General features: G+C 40.8%; 1 protein-coding gene across 4 annotated transcripts in view; it reads right to left on the bottom strand.

Moving 5' to 3' along the window:
* The window catches only part of SYNE2 (spectrin repeat containing nuclear envelope protein 2), a 424,477-nt gene that overhangs the window by 228,416 nt on the left and 177,863 nt on the right, over positions 1-18,198 (bottom strand). For all 4 annotated transcript variants that reach the window (XM_053601260.1, XM_053601261.1, XM_053601264.1 and 1 more), the window contains exons 26-31: positions 17,848-17,966; positions 17,500-17,626; positions 14,863-15,020; positions 13,316-13,463; positions 12,052-12,656; positions 9,146-9,325 (exon numbers count right to left, since the gene is read on the bottom strand). In XM_053601260.1, coding sequence (XP_053457235.1) covers positions 9,146-9,325; positions 12,052-12,656; positions 13,316-13,463; positions 14,863-15,020; positions 17,500-17,626; positions 17,848-17,966 — 1,337 coding nt within the window. The remainder of the gene's footprint in view (positions 1-9,145; positions 9,326-12,051; positions 12,657-13,315; positions 13,464-14,862; positions 15,021-17,499; positions 17,627-17,847; positions 17,967-18,198) is intronic.

Raw genomic sequence — 18,198 nt, 5'->3', positions numbered from 1 at the left:
TGTCACATTTTAAAAAGAATTGCCAACTGGGACTGATATGTCAAGGTCTTTATAGTTCAGAAAATTTTTGTGACTAACTTATTTCCTTATACTTTTGGAATTGGAAGTCTTGAAATTGAGTTATGTTCCTTCTAGCATCTAGAGACTCTAGCATCTTCTAGAAGCCTCTGACCATCCTGACCTTCCTGCATCTTTAAACAGCACATAGTGTCTTTGTCTCTTCTGACCTTGGTTCTGTCTTCACATCTCCTTCCTGGACACCTTCTCCTGCCTCCAACCCACTTAGAAGGACCCCTATGATGATAAGGAAATGAACTGGTGTTATTTCTAAGCCACTAAGTTTGTGCTCATTTCTTATGACAGCCAGAGGAAACTCATACTGGAGGATGACAATCAGGCATGTTTGTATCCCTCAAAGAGAACATTTAGGTCATTCTGGCTATAACCTAGGGCTCTAAGTCTTGTCCCAGGCACTGGGCCTCTGGGCTCCAGTGTGAAATAGTTATGTGATTTCAACATAAAAATTTCAAAACTTAATTATGGGGAGGCGGAGTATGATGGCGGACGGGATGGCCGCATAGCCCACCTCTTCCAAGTCATAAGGCGAGAGGAAGTGGGGTCTGAACCTTTTCCCCGCTGGATTATTGGTGTGGACAGACAGCTGGAGACGTGCAGCAAATTGGCGAATTGCTGTATATGAGGTGTAATTTAAAATCACGGACTCTGTTGTAGAGATTTTCCCAGCTTGGCCATGCTGGCCAGCAGACCCCTCCCTCACAGAGGACAGCGGTTTGCAATTCCTGGCAAAACCCAACTGAGGAAAATTTATTCCTGAGCAGAGAAGGGGAGGCACTCGAAAGGGGAGCCACTCACAATCACAAGGAACTAAGCAACCCAATGGAAAATTGAAAGGAAGGGATCCTGCCCGGGAAACAGACATTTTGAATTGTCTGAAATGGCGGGCACCTTCCCCCAGAACAACAGGAGTGATTAAATAGACTGGACCATTCCTGGGGGGGGAATATTGGTGTGGGCTGGCAGTTCAGGCTGCGCGGTGAACTGGCGGGTGGCTGGACTCAAAATTCCGGATTCAAAAGTGACACTCTGAGCCACAAAAACTGAGTATAAGTTTTCCACGAGCTGCAGCAGCAGCAAGACCTGAGGCAGCCAGCTCCCTCCCCCACACCCAAATGCAGTTGCCAGTTTGCCAGAGAATGCAGGAGCAGAGTGGAAATATTTGTGAAGTGTGGACACCTGCACTGAGTTGGACGGTCAGATAGGAGTGCTGTCTGGAACAGAACAGCTGACCAGGTAGGGTGGTTACTGTGGTAACAGTATAAACTGTGAATCAGGTATAAGCCTGGGAACCAGTCACAGCGCCACCTAGTGTCCAGAAAGTATATTGCATTATAAATGTATTCCTACAAAAGTTGATCCCTATGTCATATACATAGATGTATATTTCTACATATATACAAGAATAATATTTTTGTGGCTTTTTATTTTTTCTATTTTTAATGTTTTCTTTCTTCTTTTTTAACTTTTCTATGAACACCACTTTTTTTTCTCCTTTCTCTCTTCCTCTTCTTCCCTTCCTACGGTTTCTGAGAGTGCTAACATCAGATTTCTAGAGGGTTTTTTGTTTGTTTGTTTTGTTTGTATGTTTCTTACCCTTTTTTCTCTCAATTATTTTATGATTATCATTATTTTTATTGTAGTTTTTTGTTGTTGTCTGTATGTCTATGTGTTTCTGATTGTTTGTGCATCTGTGGGCTTGTGTGTCTGGTAGCCTTTTTATCTGTTCATTTGCTCAGTTGGTCTCAACAAGTTTGGTGTTTCAACCTGCAATTCTGAGCTCCCAGCACTCCCTTCCACTCTCACTCTGAGGTCTGGAGGCCTGTCCCCCAGGCGTTCAGATTCTTGGGTGATTTCTCGAGGGGTGTTAACAGGGCCTGGACTGCACCTGGTCAGTGCTGATTCTGCGGTACGGGAGTGAGGAGATGACAGTAGACTGAGAAGGAACCACACTGGAGCGGCACTGCCCCGAGGCACAGAGCAGCAGCCACTTTTGGCAACAATACAGCCCATCCCCGGATATTCTGAAGCCACAACCCCTGTCTCCTTGGGCAACCAGAGGAGGCCATGCATCTTTTCAGATGGCAACCACCGCGGAACAGATCTTGGACTAAAACACAGGCCTCGTGAGTAAAGGGTTTGCCTGTGGCGGTACCAGCCTGGGTGGAGCATGGGGACTAGAAAACACATGGGCAGAGCCGGGAAATTCCCAGGGTGGGGGTGACCCAGAGGACTGCTTCACTGAGCCTAAGACGCACCTGGCCCTCAGGAGATCATCAGCCTACAGACAAAGGAAGGCAGGAGGCAAGAGCTGACCATGCTACGAATACAAACCTACAGGAGTAAAGACAGGGCCTGAGGCACAGGTTCTGGAAACTCAAAACAGCTTCTCTTCTGCAGAGGAATTCAGAAGGGACAGAAACAAATTCCCACAAAGTTGTTCTGTTCTGTCAGTAACATCAATCAGGGGTGGGACTGGAACTGAGTGAACAACCCCAGCCTCCATCAAGCACCCAAGGTTGTCAGGCCTCACCACCCCTGGCTGGATAGAGGCAGAGAGCAGTGGCCTGGCTCAGCAGAAACAGATTTCCTTGTGATTCAGGCAGGTGCAAACCACTGGAGTATCTGCCCACGGGAGGCAACTGAGTCACAGCCCTGCGGGGCTATCAGTGACTGGGTGTGACAGAGGTGCAAGGTGGGGAAGGAGGCATCAACCTTCCCAGACTACTCTATTTGCTGGGTGGGTCCTCCTGATTTCACGGAGCTCTGGAGCAAGTCATATTTGAGTTGTCACTAGACCACTGTGATCCAGTTCCCATACTTTTGAAACTCTCACACCTGAGACAGGTGCTGACTGAGACAATTGATTTGGACCTTTTGAACTGAGCCAATCGCCTGAGGACTATTCCAGTGTGCATGAGGACTATTCAAGTGGTGCACTGGGTGTGTGGTTGTAGAAAGGTTTGATTTTCCTTTTCCAATTGTTGCCTGTCGGGGGCGGGGTGACTTAATTGCTGGTATTTCTCAACAGCTGAGACTTCAACCCAGAGTAACTGTTTCACTAGGGTTGAACAGAGACCAGCTGAAAACAAGACAGAACCACTTAGCTCCACCACAGCAAATAGGTCCCCAGTTTCTCAGGCCGTAGCACTCTACGGGTCCTCAACAAAGCTTCAGGGGTAAAGTCAAACGGTGTAAAATAATCATGGGGCAGAATCAGCAGAAAAACTCTGGTAACACGAATAACCAGAATAGATCAAACTTAAACAGCTGGCCGAGATGTCAGAAATAGAATTCAGAATTTGGATTGTAAGCAAGATTAATAGAATGGAGGAAAATTTGGAAGTAGAAATTTGAAGAGCGATTCAAAAGTCAGAATTAGAAATTCGAGGAGAAATTCAAACGTTGTCTCAAGAATTGAACGAATTTAAAGACAAAACCGCCAATGATTTTGATGCACTGAAGCAAGAATTTGCAGCCCTCAAAGATCAGAAAAACACAGTAGAATCCCTCAGTAACAGAGTGGAGCAAGCACAAGAAAGAATTTCTGACACTGAAGACAAAGGTTTTGAACGCTCCCAAACTCTCAAAGAAGAAGAGAAATGGAGAGGCAAAAATGGATCATTCTCTCAAAGAGCTCTGGGATAATGCAAAGAAGGCTTATATCCGCCTCATTGGAATCCCTGAAAGTGCTGAAGTGGCCTCGACAGGCACAGAGGGCCTTCTCCATGAAATTATGAAAGAGAATTTTCCAGATATGCCAAGAGATTCTGAAATTCAGATAGCAGACAGTTTCAGAACCCCAACACGACTCAATCTGAATAAGACATCCCCCAGACATATCATAATTAACTTCACTAGTGTTAATATGAAAGAGAAAATTCTGAAAGCAGCCAGATGTAAGAAATCCATTACCTATAAAGGGAAGAATATTAGAATGACTGCAGATCTCTCTGCTGAAACTTTTCAAGCCAGAAGAGGATGGTCATCGACTTTTAATCTCCTAAAACAAAATAACTTTCAGCCCCGGATCCTGTATCCAGCTAAACTGAGTTTCACTTATGATGGAGAAATTAAATACTTTAATGACATTCATATGTTGAAGAAATTTGCCATAACCCAACCAGCTCTTCAGGATATTTTCAGACATATCCTCCATAATGACCAGCCCAATCCTCTACCACAAAAGTAAACTCACTCAGAAACTTTTGATCAAACTCCAACTTCCACAGTGGTGAAAGGATTAAAAATGTCCACTGGGGGCGGCGCCTGTGGCTCAGTGAGTAGGGCGCCGGCCCCATATGCCGAGGGTGGCGGGGTCAAACCCAGCCCCGGCCAAACTGCAACAAAAAATAGCCGGGCGTTGTGGCGGGCGCCTGTAGTCCCAGCTGCTAGGGAGGCTGAGGCAAGAGAATTGCATAAGCCCAGGAGTTGGAGGTTGCTGTGAGCCGTGTGACGCCACGGCACTCTACCCGAGGGTGGTACAGTGAGACTCTGTCTCCACAAAAAAAAAAAAAAAAAAATGTCCACTGGACTTTCGAAAAACTCAATACCCAAAATGTTAGCAGACTTATCAATATCCCCTATTAAAGTGAACGGCATAAACTGTCCTCTAAAGAGGCACAGGATAGCTGACTGAATACAAAAACTTAGGCCAGATATTTGCTACATACAAGAGTCACATCTTACCTTAAAAGATAAATATAGACTCAGGGTGAAAGAATGGTCGTCCATATTTCAGGGAAATGGTAGCCAGAAAAAGCAGGCATTGCAATTCTATTTGCAGACACAGTAGTCTTTAAACCAACGAAATTAAGGAAGGATAAGAATGGTCACTTCATATTTGTTAAGGGTAATACTCAATATGATGAGATTTCAATTATGAATATTTATGCACCCAACCAGAATGCACCTCATTTATAAGAGAAACTGTAACAGACATGAGCAACTTGATTTCCTCCAGCTCCATAATAGTCGGAGATTTCAACACTCCTTTGGCAGTGTTGGATAGATCCTCCAATAAGAAGCTGAGCAAAGAAATCTTAGATTTAAACCTAACCATCCAACATTTGGATTTAACAGACATCTACAGAACATTTTATCCCAAAAAACCTGAATACACATACTTCTCATCAGCCCACGGAATATACTCCAAAATCGATCACATTTTAGGTCACAAGTCTAACCTCAGTAAATTTAAAGGAATAGAAATTATTCCTTGCATCCTCTCGGACCACCATGGAATAAAAGTTGAACTCAGTAACAGGAACCTGCATACTCATACAAAAACATGGAAGTTAAATAACCTTATGCTGAATGATAGCTGGGTCAGAGATGAGATCAAGAAGGAAATTGCCAAATTTTTGGAACAAAGCGACAATGAAGACACAAATTATCAGAACCTCTGGGATACCGCAAAAGCAGTCCTCAGAGGGAAATTTATAGCACTGCAAGCCTCCCTCAAGAGAACGGAAAGAGACGAAGTTAACAACTTAATGAGACATCTCAAGCAACTGCAAAAGGAAGAACATTCCAACCCCAAACCCAGTAGAAGAAAAGAAATAACCAAAATTAGAGCAGAATTAAATGAAATTGAAAACAAAAGAAGTATACAACAGATCAATAAATCAAAAAGTTTGTTTTTTGAAAAGGTCAATAAAATAGATAAACCTTTGGCTAACCTAACCAGGAAAAAAAGAAATGTCAATCAGAAATGACAAAGATGAAATTTCCTCAGAAATTAAAAAAATCCTTAATGAATATAACAAAAAACTTTATTCTCAGAAATATGAAAATGTGAAGGAAATTGACCAATACTTGGAAGCACGTCACCTTCCAAGACTTAACCAGAATCAAGTGGAAATGTTGAACAGGCCAATATCAGGTTCTGAAATAGCATCAACCATACGAAACCTCCCTAAAAAGAAAAGCCCAGGACCAGATGGCTTCACAAAAGAATTCTACCAAACCTTTAAAGAGGAACTAGTACCTATATTACTCAACCTGTTCCAAAATGTAGAAAAAGAAGGAAGACTACTCAACACCTTCTATGAAGCAAACATCACACTGATCCCTAATGCAGGAAAAGTCCCAACAAGAAAAGAAAATTATAGACCAATATCACTAATGAATATAGATGCAAAAATATTCAACAAGATCCTAACAAACAGAATGCAGCAACACATCAAAAAAATTATACATCATGATCAAGTCGGTTTTATCCCAGGGTCTCAAGGCTGGATTTAATATACGTAAATCTATAAGTATAATTCAATACATAAACAAATTAAAAAACAAAGACCATATGATTTTCTCAATTGATGCAGAAAAAACTTCTGATAATATCCAGCATCCCTTCATGATCAGAACACTTAAGAAAATTGGTATAGAAGGGACATTTCTTAAACTGATAGAGGCCATCTACAGCAAAATGACAGCCAATATCATATTGAATGGAGTAAATTGAAATCACTTCCACTCAGATCAGGAACCAGACAAGGCTGCCAATTGTCTCCACTGCTCTTTACATTGTAATGGAAGTTTTAGCCATCGCAATTAGGGAAGAAAAGGCGATCAAGGGTATCCACATAGGGTCAGAAGAGGTCAAACTTTCGCTCCTCACAGATGATATGATTGTATATCTGGAAAACACCAGGGATTCTACTACAAAACTCTTAGAAGTGACCAAGGAATACGGCAGTGTCTCAGGTTACAAAATCAACATTCATAAATCAGTAGCCAAGCTGAAAAAACAGTTAAGGACTCTATTCCATTCACAGTAGTGCCAAAGAAGATGAAATATTTGGGAATTTATCTAACAAAGGTCGTGAAAGATCTCTATAAAGAGAACTATGAAACTCTAAGAAAAGAAATAACTGAAAACGTTAACAAATGGAAAAACATACCATGCTCATGGCTGGGAAGAATCAACATTGTTAAAATATCCATACTACCCAAAGCAATATACAATTTTAATGCAATTCCTATTAAAGCTCCATTGTCATACTTTAAAGACCTTGAAAAAATAATACTTCGTTTTATATGGAATCAGAAGAAAACCTCGAATAGCCTAGACATTACTCAGTAATAAAAACAAAGCAGGAGGAATTACGCTACCAGACCTCAGACTATACTATAAATCGATAGGGATCAAAACAGCATGGTACTGGCACAAAAACAGAGAAGTAGATGTTTGGAACAGGATAGAGAACCAAGAGATGAACCCAGCCAGCTACTTACCGTTATTTGATCTTTGAGAAGCCAATTAAAAACATCCATTGGGGAAAAGATTCCCTATTTAACAAATGTGAACTGGCTGGCATCCTGTAGAAGACTGAAACTAGACCCACACCTTTCACCATTAACTAAGATAGGCTCTCACTGGATTAAAGATTTAAACTTAAGACATGAAACTATAAAAATACTAGAAGAGAGTACAGGGAAAACCCTTGAAGAAATTGGTCTGGAAAAGTATTTTATGAGGAAGACCCCCCGGGCAATTGAAGCAGCTTCAAAATACACTACTGGGACCTGATCAAACTAAAAATCTTCTGCACAGCCAAGTGCACACTAAGTAAAGCAAGCAGACAGCCCTCAGAATGGGAGAAGATATTTGCAGGTTATGTCTCAGACAAAGGTTTAATAACCAGAATCCACAGAGAACGCAAACGTATAAACAAGAAAAGAACAAGTGATCCCATCGCACGCGGGGCAAGAGACTTGAAGAGAAACTTCTCTGAAGAAGACAGGCGCACGGCCTACAGACATATGAAAAAATGCTCATCATCTTTAATCACCAGAGAAATGCTAATCAAAACTACCTTGAGATACCATCTAACTCCAATAAGATTAGCCCATATCACAAAATCCCAAGACAGAGATGTTGGCATGGGTGTGGAAAAAAGGGAACACTTCTACACTGCTGGTGGGAATGCAAATTAACACATTCCTTTTGGAAAGATGTTTGGAGAACACTTAGAGATCTAAAAATAGATCTGCCATTCAATCCTATAATTCCTCTACTAAGTATATATCCAGAAGACCAAAAATCACATTATAACAAAGATATTTGCGCCAGAATGTTTATTGCAGCACAATTCAGAATTGCTAAGTCACGGAAAAAGCCCAAGTGCCCATTGTGCCATGAATGCATTAATAAATTGTGGTATATGTACACCATGGAATATTATGCAGCCTTAAAGAAAGATGGAGACTTTACCTCTTTCATGTTTACATGGATGGAGCTGGAACATACTCTTCTTAGTAAAGTATCTCAAGAATGGAAGAAAAAGTATCCAATGTACTCAGCCCTACTAGGAAACTAATTTATGGCTTTCATATAAAAGCTATTACCCAGTTATAACCTAAGAATAGGGGGAAGGGGGAGCGCGAGGGGGGACAATTGGCAGAGGGAGGGTGATTGGTGGGATTATATCTGTGGTGCATCTTACAAGGGTACATGTGAAACTTAGTAAATTTGGAATATAATTGTCTTAATACAATAACTAAGAAAATGCCAGGAAGTAACAAGCTGTGGTATATGTATACCATGGAATACTATTCAGCCATGAAAAAAATGGAGACTTTACATCCTTCGTATTAACCTGGATGGAAGTGGAAGACATTATTCTTAGTAAAGCATCACAAGAATGGAGAAGCATGAATCCTATGTACTCAATTTTGATATGAAGACAATTAATGACAATTAAGGTTATAGGGGGGGAAGCAGAAAGAGGGACGGAGGGAGGGCGGTGGGGCCTTGGTGTGTGTCACACTTTATGGGGGCAAGACATGATTGCAAGAGGGACTCTACCTAACAATTGCAATCAGTGTAACCTGGCTTATCGTACCCTCAATGAATCCCCAACAATAAAAAAAAAAAAAAAGAAAGAAAATGCCAGGAAGACTATGTTAACCAGTGTGATGAAAATGTGTCAAACTGTTTATAAAATCTGTGTATGGTGCCCCATGATCGCATTAATGTACACAGCTATGATTTCATATTAATAAAAAAAAACTTAATTGTGCTACAGGCACTTTTTCAGATTCAGGAGGAGCATTTTTTCCTTACCTTTCAGTGATGGACGCTTTTGTATTCTCCCACAGAAGCACTGTATTTTGGCACTGCTGATTCAAGGATTTTTCTCTGCCATCTTTGAAATGTGGAAGAGATTTGGCTATTTCTTGTAATTGTGTCTTCTCTTCTTCATATTCATCCAGATCCTTATCCAGTTTGATTAATGATATTTTCCTTGATTATGAATGAGAACAGTTTGATAGCCAACTGTTAACCAGTTTGATTCAACACAACTATGGGTAACTTGGGGAGCTAATGAACTTTCATTCGTCTCCATAAAAGGGTCATGCCAAAATTACACATTTTTATTACAGACATTAGGAAGCTCTTAGCATTTCCAGAATACTAATACTTAGTATTTCCAGAATACTAATTTGGTGTTTTTGATAAACATAACAAATACACGGAACCATGAGCAATAATTTTTTCTATGATGAACACACATGTAAATGGCACATGTTATGCATATAAGAGAAAAGCAAGGGAGAAAAAGGTATGTGTGCGTATGTGTGGGGAAGCGGGCAGGACAGGTGAGGAGGAGGTGGATGGATGATCCGAGCTGCAGTGCTCCTGCGACAGCCTCAGAAGAAGGAAAAAGCCAGGGAAATTCTGCACTCTGTGCTATGCACAAAATCTCTCCCATATCAAAAAAAAAGGAGTCATTTAGCCAAGGGTGGACTAATCCCAGAGGGACTGCCTCCATTTATCTAAGTCTAAAGTGCTTACTTCCTCGACTTCCCTCCTCCTAGGTGGATTTCACTCCCTGCTGCTCCACCAAACTGCTCCCGTCAACACCTCTAATAACCTGCACATGGCAATAACCTCGTTCCATTCTCAATCTTCACCTTGTGTCCCTGGTGGGTGTCACAGGACACAGTCGGTCACTCCTCCTTGTGGAAATGCCTTCTCCCGAGGCCGCGGGATTCTCATGATTTCTTTCCTCATACACTGGCTCCTCCTCACTTCCCTGGTCTCTCAGCATGGAAAGCCCCAGCAACAGCTACGACGTGGACCTCTGACTTGGACTTCTCCTCACCTGTCTGAACTCACGCCCCTGCAATCCAGCTTTATGGCTTTAAACAGCTGTGAGAAAATGAGAAAAACTCTCATCTGCCCAGACCTCTCTCCTGACACCATCTATTTTTATGTCTTACCGACAGCACTACTTAGTGTCAAATAAGTATGTCAAGCCTATCTTTTCTAAAACTGAGCACTCCTGATGGTTTTTTCAGCCAGTACCCAAATCACTCCAGTCTTTCTCTCTTCACTTTAATGGCAAGTCCATTCTTCTGACTGCTCACCTCAAACCTGGGAAGCTTTTTTAACTCTAATCTTCCTTTTATGCTTTGCGTCCAATACATCAACAAATCTTCTGGACCCTTTCTTCAATATACACACAGAGGAGCAGCCTTTCTCTCCACCTCCCCCAGCCCGTGCCACCATCTCCTTTACCCCAATCACCGCAATAGGTCAAACCAGATGCACGTGTCTCCCTTGACCCTTACGGTCCACTCTCAACACACTAGCCAGAGAGAAGCCATGATGACGAAAACCACATCACTTCCCTCTGCTTGGACTCCTCCAGTGACTTCCCATGTCACTCAAAGGACAAACCAAAGTCACCACATGCCCACAAGTCCCTGCATGAGCTAAGACACATCTGCCCAATTTGTCTCTGCCCCTGCTGCACCTTCTCTTCCAATGCACCTGACCTTGGTACCTACTGCTGCCTCAGCCCAGACAGCTCCTCCTCCAGGTAGACAGGTGGCTTGCTCTCATCTGATGCCAAGGTCACCTCCCTCCTTGCTCCCTTAGTTTTTGTCCATGGTTTTCATCACCACCAGACATGCTAAGTATCCTGCTCCTCTCACTAAAAAATAAGCTCTAAGAGGGGCAAGAACCTTCATCTATTTTGTAAACTGCTAAATTCCCAATATCTAAAACAGTGCCTGGCACACTATATATGTTTTTCTATTAATAATTAAATTAACAATTAAATTATTATTAACATATGGTTTTTAATTTATGAGTTTGCCTTTATTATCTATGAATATATCATTAAAATTTATTAAAGCAATAACTAAATTAATAATTAGTGTAACATCTCATTAAGAACTGGGACACTTCAGGAACAAAAGTCTCACTGGGATGAGGTCAAGGGGAGATTTTAGAGGGAGGGTACGCTTAGTGGAACTGAGGGTCTTGGCCAGCTAACGACCCCTCAAGAGACCACCAAGCCTGAGGAACTAGGGGTGGGGTAGAAGAGGGGACAGAAGGTGGGAGAGATTTAGCAAGAAGAGAAGAGTTCACAGCAGTGTTCTCACTAACCTTCAACTTTCACACCATTCTGGATGCTGGAATTAAAATAGCAGCGCGTATACGGGAGGTCACCAACCTCAGTCTACCCTGATTCTGCTCAGACTCCAGAATCAACACTAACCTTAGCTTGCCTCTTCAATTCAGTCTTTTGTTCTCCTACTCAGACCCCACCCTAATCCTGCCAGGAGAAGGGGTGGCAAATAACTAAGGGAGATGCGGGCACAGATGTGGCAGATACATCTTCTCCCCCTCCCACCCGGTTCTTTAACATCAGAGGGGTGGAGTTTGCCAGGCGACTCCACAGTAAACACACAGAGGAACAGGGGACTGTGAAGTAACTCATGTGTGGTGCTTTATGCACCTCTGACTTCACCTCCTTTGTCCACAAGAAGACACAGTTTAAAGAGAAAAAAAATAATACACCATTTTGTTAAGGTACAATATCAACAAAAAAAAAATGCCTGCTTGGAAAATCCACAGAAGCACACACTGAGTGCTGAGTAGAGAGGGATGGGCCAGAAGCAAACAGATGTGGGAAGGACTGTGTCACCTAACAGGTATGTAAAGATACAGAAACCTACCGATGTTTCACAGCTGGAGCTGTAGGATCCTTAAGACCAATCTTACTGATCTGACTTTGCACATCTTCAATATTTTTAAGGAGTTCATCATTTTTGGTAATGCAAGCCTCTAACAACTCATGTTCCTCAGCGAGTCCCTCCCTCACACCATGTGTCTCCAATAACTGTATTGACACAGCATCAGAAAGTTTCTCACAGGAGGTGTCTTTACCCCATGCAGCGTCTTTCAAGCTCATATCAAGCATCTTCAAATGTTCGTCCAAGTGTCTGGCATTGTCTTTCATCTGTTGGATTTCTTCTGCTTTATTTTTTACCGTTAAAGTATTTTCTGATGTCGCCTGTGTACCTGAGGCTGAATGGCCTGGAACAAGTTCAGCAGAGAGTTGAGACATTCTGAGAGACCCCAGAAAATCCTCCAGCGCCTTGAGGACATCTTCAGTAGTCTGCACCTTATAGTTCATTTCTTCAAGTCGTGTTTTGCATTTCAGTATAATCTCCTGCACTGCATGCACATCCAGGGGATGTAATTCCTTCAACACAAAGTTGCCTGACTCTCCTAAATTGTTGCATATTTCAATCTGCTCCGCTATGGAATCTTGAATATTCTAAAATAAAAGTAAAAAAAGCTAAAAAGACTCATGCAGGAAGAAGAGAGACCGTGCATCAGAAACTAACTCCAAATTACCTGACTAGATTTGATCTAGGAAAATGCTTCTGAATTTAACCAAAGCTGACAGTTGCAGCGTAAGGAAGCATTTGAATTACGAATGAAACGGCCCCATAGTTTCATTATCTGATACCCTTCCTGATGTTTCAATCTCCCAAAGAAAATAAGTATAGAAATCTACTGCTTCAAAGAAAATTAGAGAGTGAACTGCTGAGAACTGTTTTATAATTTGAAAAATAAAACAGATACCTTGGATTAAGATGAGATTTGGCATAAGAAAATTATATAATATGCTTATCTAACTAGACAAGCCTAGTATGATATTTACTAATTCAGTCATTGAAGAAGGCATTCATAAATAAAGCATTTTGGAATTCAAAGAAAATGCTCCATTATTTACTACATGGTATCCACCTCCAAATTTGTAAGGAATTAAAAAGTTGAGAAATAAATAAGAAGTCTAAATTACTGAAGATTTTTCAGTCGTGGCTCATATTCTAATTCTATACTATGATGAATAACTAATGATTCATAAATATCTATAAATCTCTGAAGAATGGGTCATTCTGTAAATACACTGTGAGAACTTATGCTTACCCTCAGGTTTTGATAAAGGCCTTCAGCATCAATGAGATAAAATTCCTGGACAGTCACTTCACTTGGGGGCAAGTCTGAGCCACAGAGAAGGTGTAACTCACTCTCCACTGGTAATACAATCTGTAGTGCAGTCTCCAAAGACTTCATTCTGGGTAAAAAACCAACCAGACATGAGGGGAGAATACAGCAGAATTGTATCCTATAGAATATATTAACACCATTATTTAACCAAGAATATAATTACAGAATAAAAATATATAATCCTATGTATAGATCATTATTAATGATTTCTTCTTTTACTCTCAAAAGTATCCCAATATCCAAGCATTTTTATTTTTTGAGACAGAGTCTCACTATGGCACCCTTAGTGGAGTGCCATAGTGTCACAGAGCAACCTCAAACTCTTGGGCTTAAGCGATTCTCTTACCTCAGCCTCCCAAGTAGCTGGGACTACAGGTGCCCCCTACAACACCTGGCCACTTTTTGGTTGTAGTTGTCATTGTTGTTTGGCAGGCCTGGGCTGGATTTGAACCAGCCAGCTCTAGTGTATGTGGCCAGTACCCTAGCCACTGAGCTACAGGTGCCAAGCCTCCAAGTGTTCTTAATAGTTTTAAGAGATATCACACTGAATGGAAAATTGTAAAATATGTCAAATCTTTTCCTTTCCTATGAAATAAAATTTTTTAATGTAATCTAACTTCATTTTGATGACTAAGAATCCATATGGTTATTTTATTATAATTATGGAAGAATTTGCAATATGGAAATACAGTGAGGTTCAATTATACCAGTAATATGCTGAAATGTGCAAGTATGGGTAGGTGACATGTAGACTCTGAGTCTTAATTTCTTCCCATGTGAAACAGGAAATGTGTACTGGAGATATATGGCCTCTGGATATGGGGTAATGACAGAACTCTCTATTCAGCATGCCCAGAAAGGTTATGTGACTTGGCAAGATTCATGTCCAAGAGGAGACAGAGGGAAAGGTAGGCTTCTCTAGGGGCCTTAGGAGCCTGCCAGACCTTAAGACCCACTGAAGTCTCTAGTTACCAGTGTGGCCTACATTATTTAACCTCCCTGAGTATCATATGCCTTATCAGAAAAATAGCAGTCAGAATGGTAACCTCTCTTAAGGTTGCTGTGGCATTTAAATAAAATAGCACACTTAGTTTAGTAATAGCCTTGCTTAAAAGAGAAATTTTAAAATTTCGTAAATTTATTAAATTCATGGACCAGGCATGGTGGCTCACGCCTGTAATCCTACACCCTGGGAGGCCAACGCAGGAGGATTGCTTGAGCTCAGGTGTTTGAGACTAGCCTAATAAGAGACTCCACATCTAACAAAAATGGAAAACTTAGCCAGGCCTTGTGGTGGTGCCTGAGGCATAAAGATTGCTTGAATCCAGGAGTTTTAGGTTACTATGAGCTCTGATGAGGGCATGGACTCTACCCAGGGTAACAGAGTGAGACTCTTGTCTCAAAAATAAAATAAAATAAAAAGGTATAAAATAAAATAAAAACTAAAAAGTATCTCAGAATTTTACCTGGTATTAAGTGCCATCTGAAACTCTCTTTCCTTTCCCTTTAAACTCTTTCTTTCTTTAACCATAAAAGGCTTCTTTTTGTCACTCACAAGATTTTCTAACTTCAGTGAAGTGATTTCAAATGCTTTCCAACACGTTTCAGTTTCATTTTGTAAGAGCTAGATGAAACACATAAATTAATTTATCAGTTAATGGGTTAATAGGTACAATTCTTACAAAATGAGACAATTATCGTCTATGACAACAAATACAATGTGTTACACAAAAATCATTTTAAAATCTTTACCTTGTGATTACCAGGGCTGGGACTTTATGTAGGAGCCACTTCATAAACATTCTTTTTACACACACATAAATATATATATATATCCCCCCGCACCCCGCTTCCAACAACTTACAAGTGAACTGTGCTTTAAGGCAGTGATTTTCAACTGATGTGGATCTTAGGTATGCCATAAATTTTTTTTAAGATTATTAATTAAATTATTTTCAAAAGAAGTTCAAAGCACAGCAGGTACATTCTTTTTTTTACTCCCTTTTTTTTGATCAACATAATTTAAGTGTGCCCCGGAAGTTTAACTATAGGTTCAAGTGTGCCCTGAGATAAAAATGTTGAAAAACACTGCTTTAGGCAATGATGACAGTAACTATGCTCTGAGAGAACCTATTTAATGAAGTCGAGGCTGCTGATGGTAAGGCTGTCAATGGCATCCAAACTCCCTTCTTTTTTTTTTTTTTATTTTTTTGAGACAGTCTCACTATATTGCCCTCAGTAGAGTGCTGTGGCATCACAGTTCACAGCAACCTCAAACTCTTGAGCTAAAGTGATTCTCTTGCCTCAGCCTCCCAAGTAGCTAGGACTATAGGTGCCTGCCACAGGCCCCGCTATTTTGTTGTTGTTGTTGTTGTCATTGTTGTTTAACAGCCCTGGGCCAGGTTCGAACCAGCTAGCTCCGGTGTATCTAGCAGGCTCCCTAACCAATGAGCTATGGGCGCCAAGACAAAACTCCCTTCTTCTGAAGTAGAAACACAGATTACAATTTAGAAAGATATAGATATAAGAACAGATATTCTAATTTTTCTATATAGTAAATCTTTATCACCTTCTAAAAGAAAATTGGAGTGAATCAAAATTCTAAATGAACAAGAAATGAATGAAATTAATGTATACTCTATAATTAATGCCTATAATGTCATACTATTCTACCTCCTTATTTAGTGTTTCTTTTTTTTTCTTTTTTTTGTAGAGACAGAGTCTCACTGTACCGCCCTCGGTAGAGTGCCATGATTTCACAGGAGTCACAGCAACCTCCAGCCCTTGGGCTTCCGCGATTCTCCTGCCTCAGCCTCCCGAGCAGCTGGGACTACAGGTGCCCGCCACAACGCCCGGCTATTTTTTGGTTGCAGTTCAGCCGGGGTCGGGTTTGAACCCGCCACCCTTGGTATATGGGGCCGGTGCCTGTGGCTCAGTGTTTCATTTTTTTTTAAAGGCACTGGTATCGAATTCTATGGAGATATTAGTAGTATGATTTGATCTTCACTTTCTCCAAAGATTAGTACAACTTTCTAACCAGCTCATTATTGAGTCACTGGGAAAAGGTCTCCAGATAGTTTCTTAATTGGGACAAAACATGCTAAATCCATCATTTGAACAAGAGGGGTTTTTCACACATAAATTTTGCTTATCAGATGAAAAATACGGAGGAGCCAGATAGTAGAATGTGATGAGACCTGGCATAATGAAACAAGGAAACCAGAAAAATTGCAAGGATGAAGCAGGACCTGCCCATAGCCCTTTCTTTCACCTGTGAGGGTTGGCACTCACGTACTCACAAGCATGCTGTAAGAAGGCCACACTGCCATGCACAGACTGTCCTCAAAATGAAAACAAGACTTATTTGCAGAGCTTATGATGTATGTGCCCACCACTAACAGTTTTTTCTCTTGCTCCTGAGTCAACAGAAATACTTCCTCTGAAGGAAAATGACCCATCATTTAGAGCAAAAACACCCTCACTGTCTGCCCCTTAGTGCCCAGCATCAGATAGTCAACAACTGGTATACTGTACTTTTTAGACAGGGTGACAATCTTATCGAACAAATGACTCAAGCAAATACTCAGAGTCACTGGTTTGTCAGTTTTGGAGCAACTGAGATCAAGTTAATAGCCCTTCAACATGTTTTTGACCAATTTATTTGAAGCCCCTACCCCCCCACAAAACAAACAGAAACATACAAACAAAAAAATGCCCTTTTCAAGCCACAATATCTGGAGTTCCAGATTAGAATAAGGCAACAAATTTGGTCCCTGAATTAAAGTCTTCCCTGGGTTTGGTACTTGAAAGCAAATCACTTTCTGGAATAAGATGACATTAGAAATGTAAGCCAACAAAGAGAGTTCCTTGGAAACATTTAGCATATGTGATCTCAACAAAAATGGCGATGCCTACACCCATGGTTATTTTATTTTATTTTATTTATTTATTTCTTGGCAGTTTTTGGCTGGGGCAGGTTTGAACCCGTCATCTCCGGTATATGGGGCTGGCACCCTACTCCTTTGAGCCACAGGTGCCACCCAGCGGTGGTATTATTTTCTAACTAAAGAGATAACCAGACAAATAATATTTTCAGTAATTACCTGTAGATCTATCAATTTAGCCTGCAGGCAAGCACCATTCCTTTCCTTTTCTGGAGAGAAATCAGAAGTAATCCTGAATGTGTCGTTTTGTAGCTGTAATTCAAGAATCTGTCTATGTTTATCATACCTAGGGAAAAATTAAATCCAGCATTACAGTACTTCATTTTTAAAATAAGGCAAAACTTTTTTTAATTAGTGTCAATTGTATATGAGGAAACCCCACAGCATTTCTATTTTAGTTATTGGACCACAGACTAGACTGAAAGCAAACAAAACTACTAAACAGGACCACGTTTGCATTCATGAAACACTTCTGACGGATTTTCCAGCTGTATTCAAAGAGCTTACCACTCTAGTAAACTCTTCATAGATGCGCGCCGATCCTTTCCATAGTTCTCTACAGTGCTTTCTTCTTGCTGAGGCTTTAACTCTGATGCTACGTTAAAATCTGTAATTGGTTCCATTGCCTAAGCAAATAATAAACACAGTACCTCAACATATTTAATTACCAGGAGAAAAATGAATGCTTTATGCTCAAAGATATATCACGGATATATCTTTATACCCCAAACAAAGGGACAGTAGAATTTGAGATTTCTCAGCTCCCAGAAAAGCCTTCTCATAGGACAGAGGAGATTTATTAGACTGACTCTCACCTTCTAATTGGAATGACAGCATGATAAAGGAAATCTCCCAGTC

This window comes from Nycticebus coucang, chromosome 9, assembly GCF_027406575.1.
Source record: "Nycticebus coucang isolate mNycCou1 chromosome 9, mNycCou1.pri, whole genome shotgun sequence".
Classification (NCBI taxonomy): domain Eukaryota; kingdom Metazoa; phylum Chordata; class Mammalia; order Primates; family Lorisidae; genus Nycticebus; species Nycticebus coucang.
This window is presented reverse-complemented; position numbering and strand designations above follow the sequence as displayed.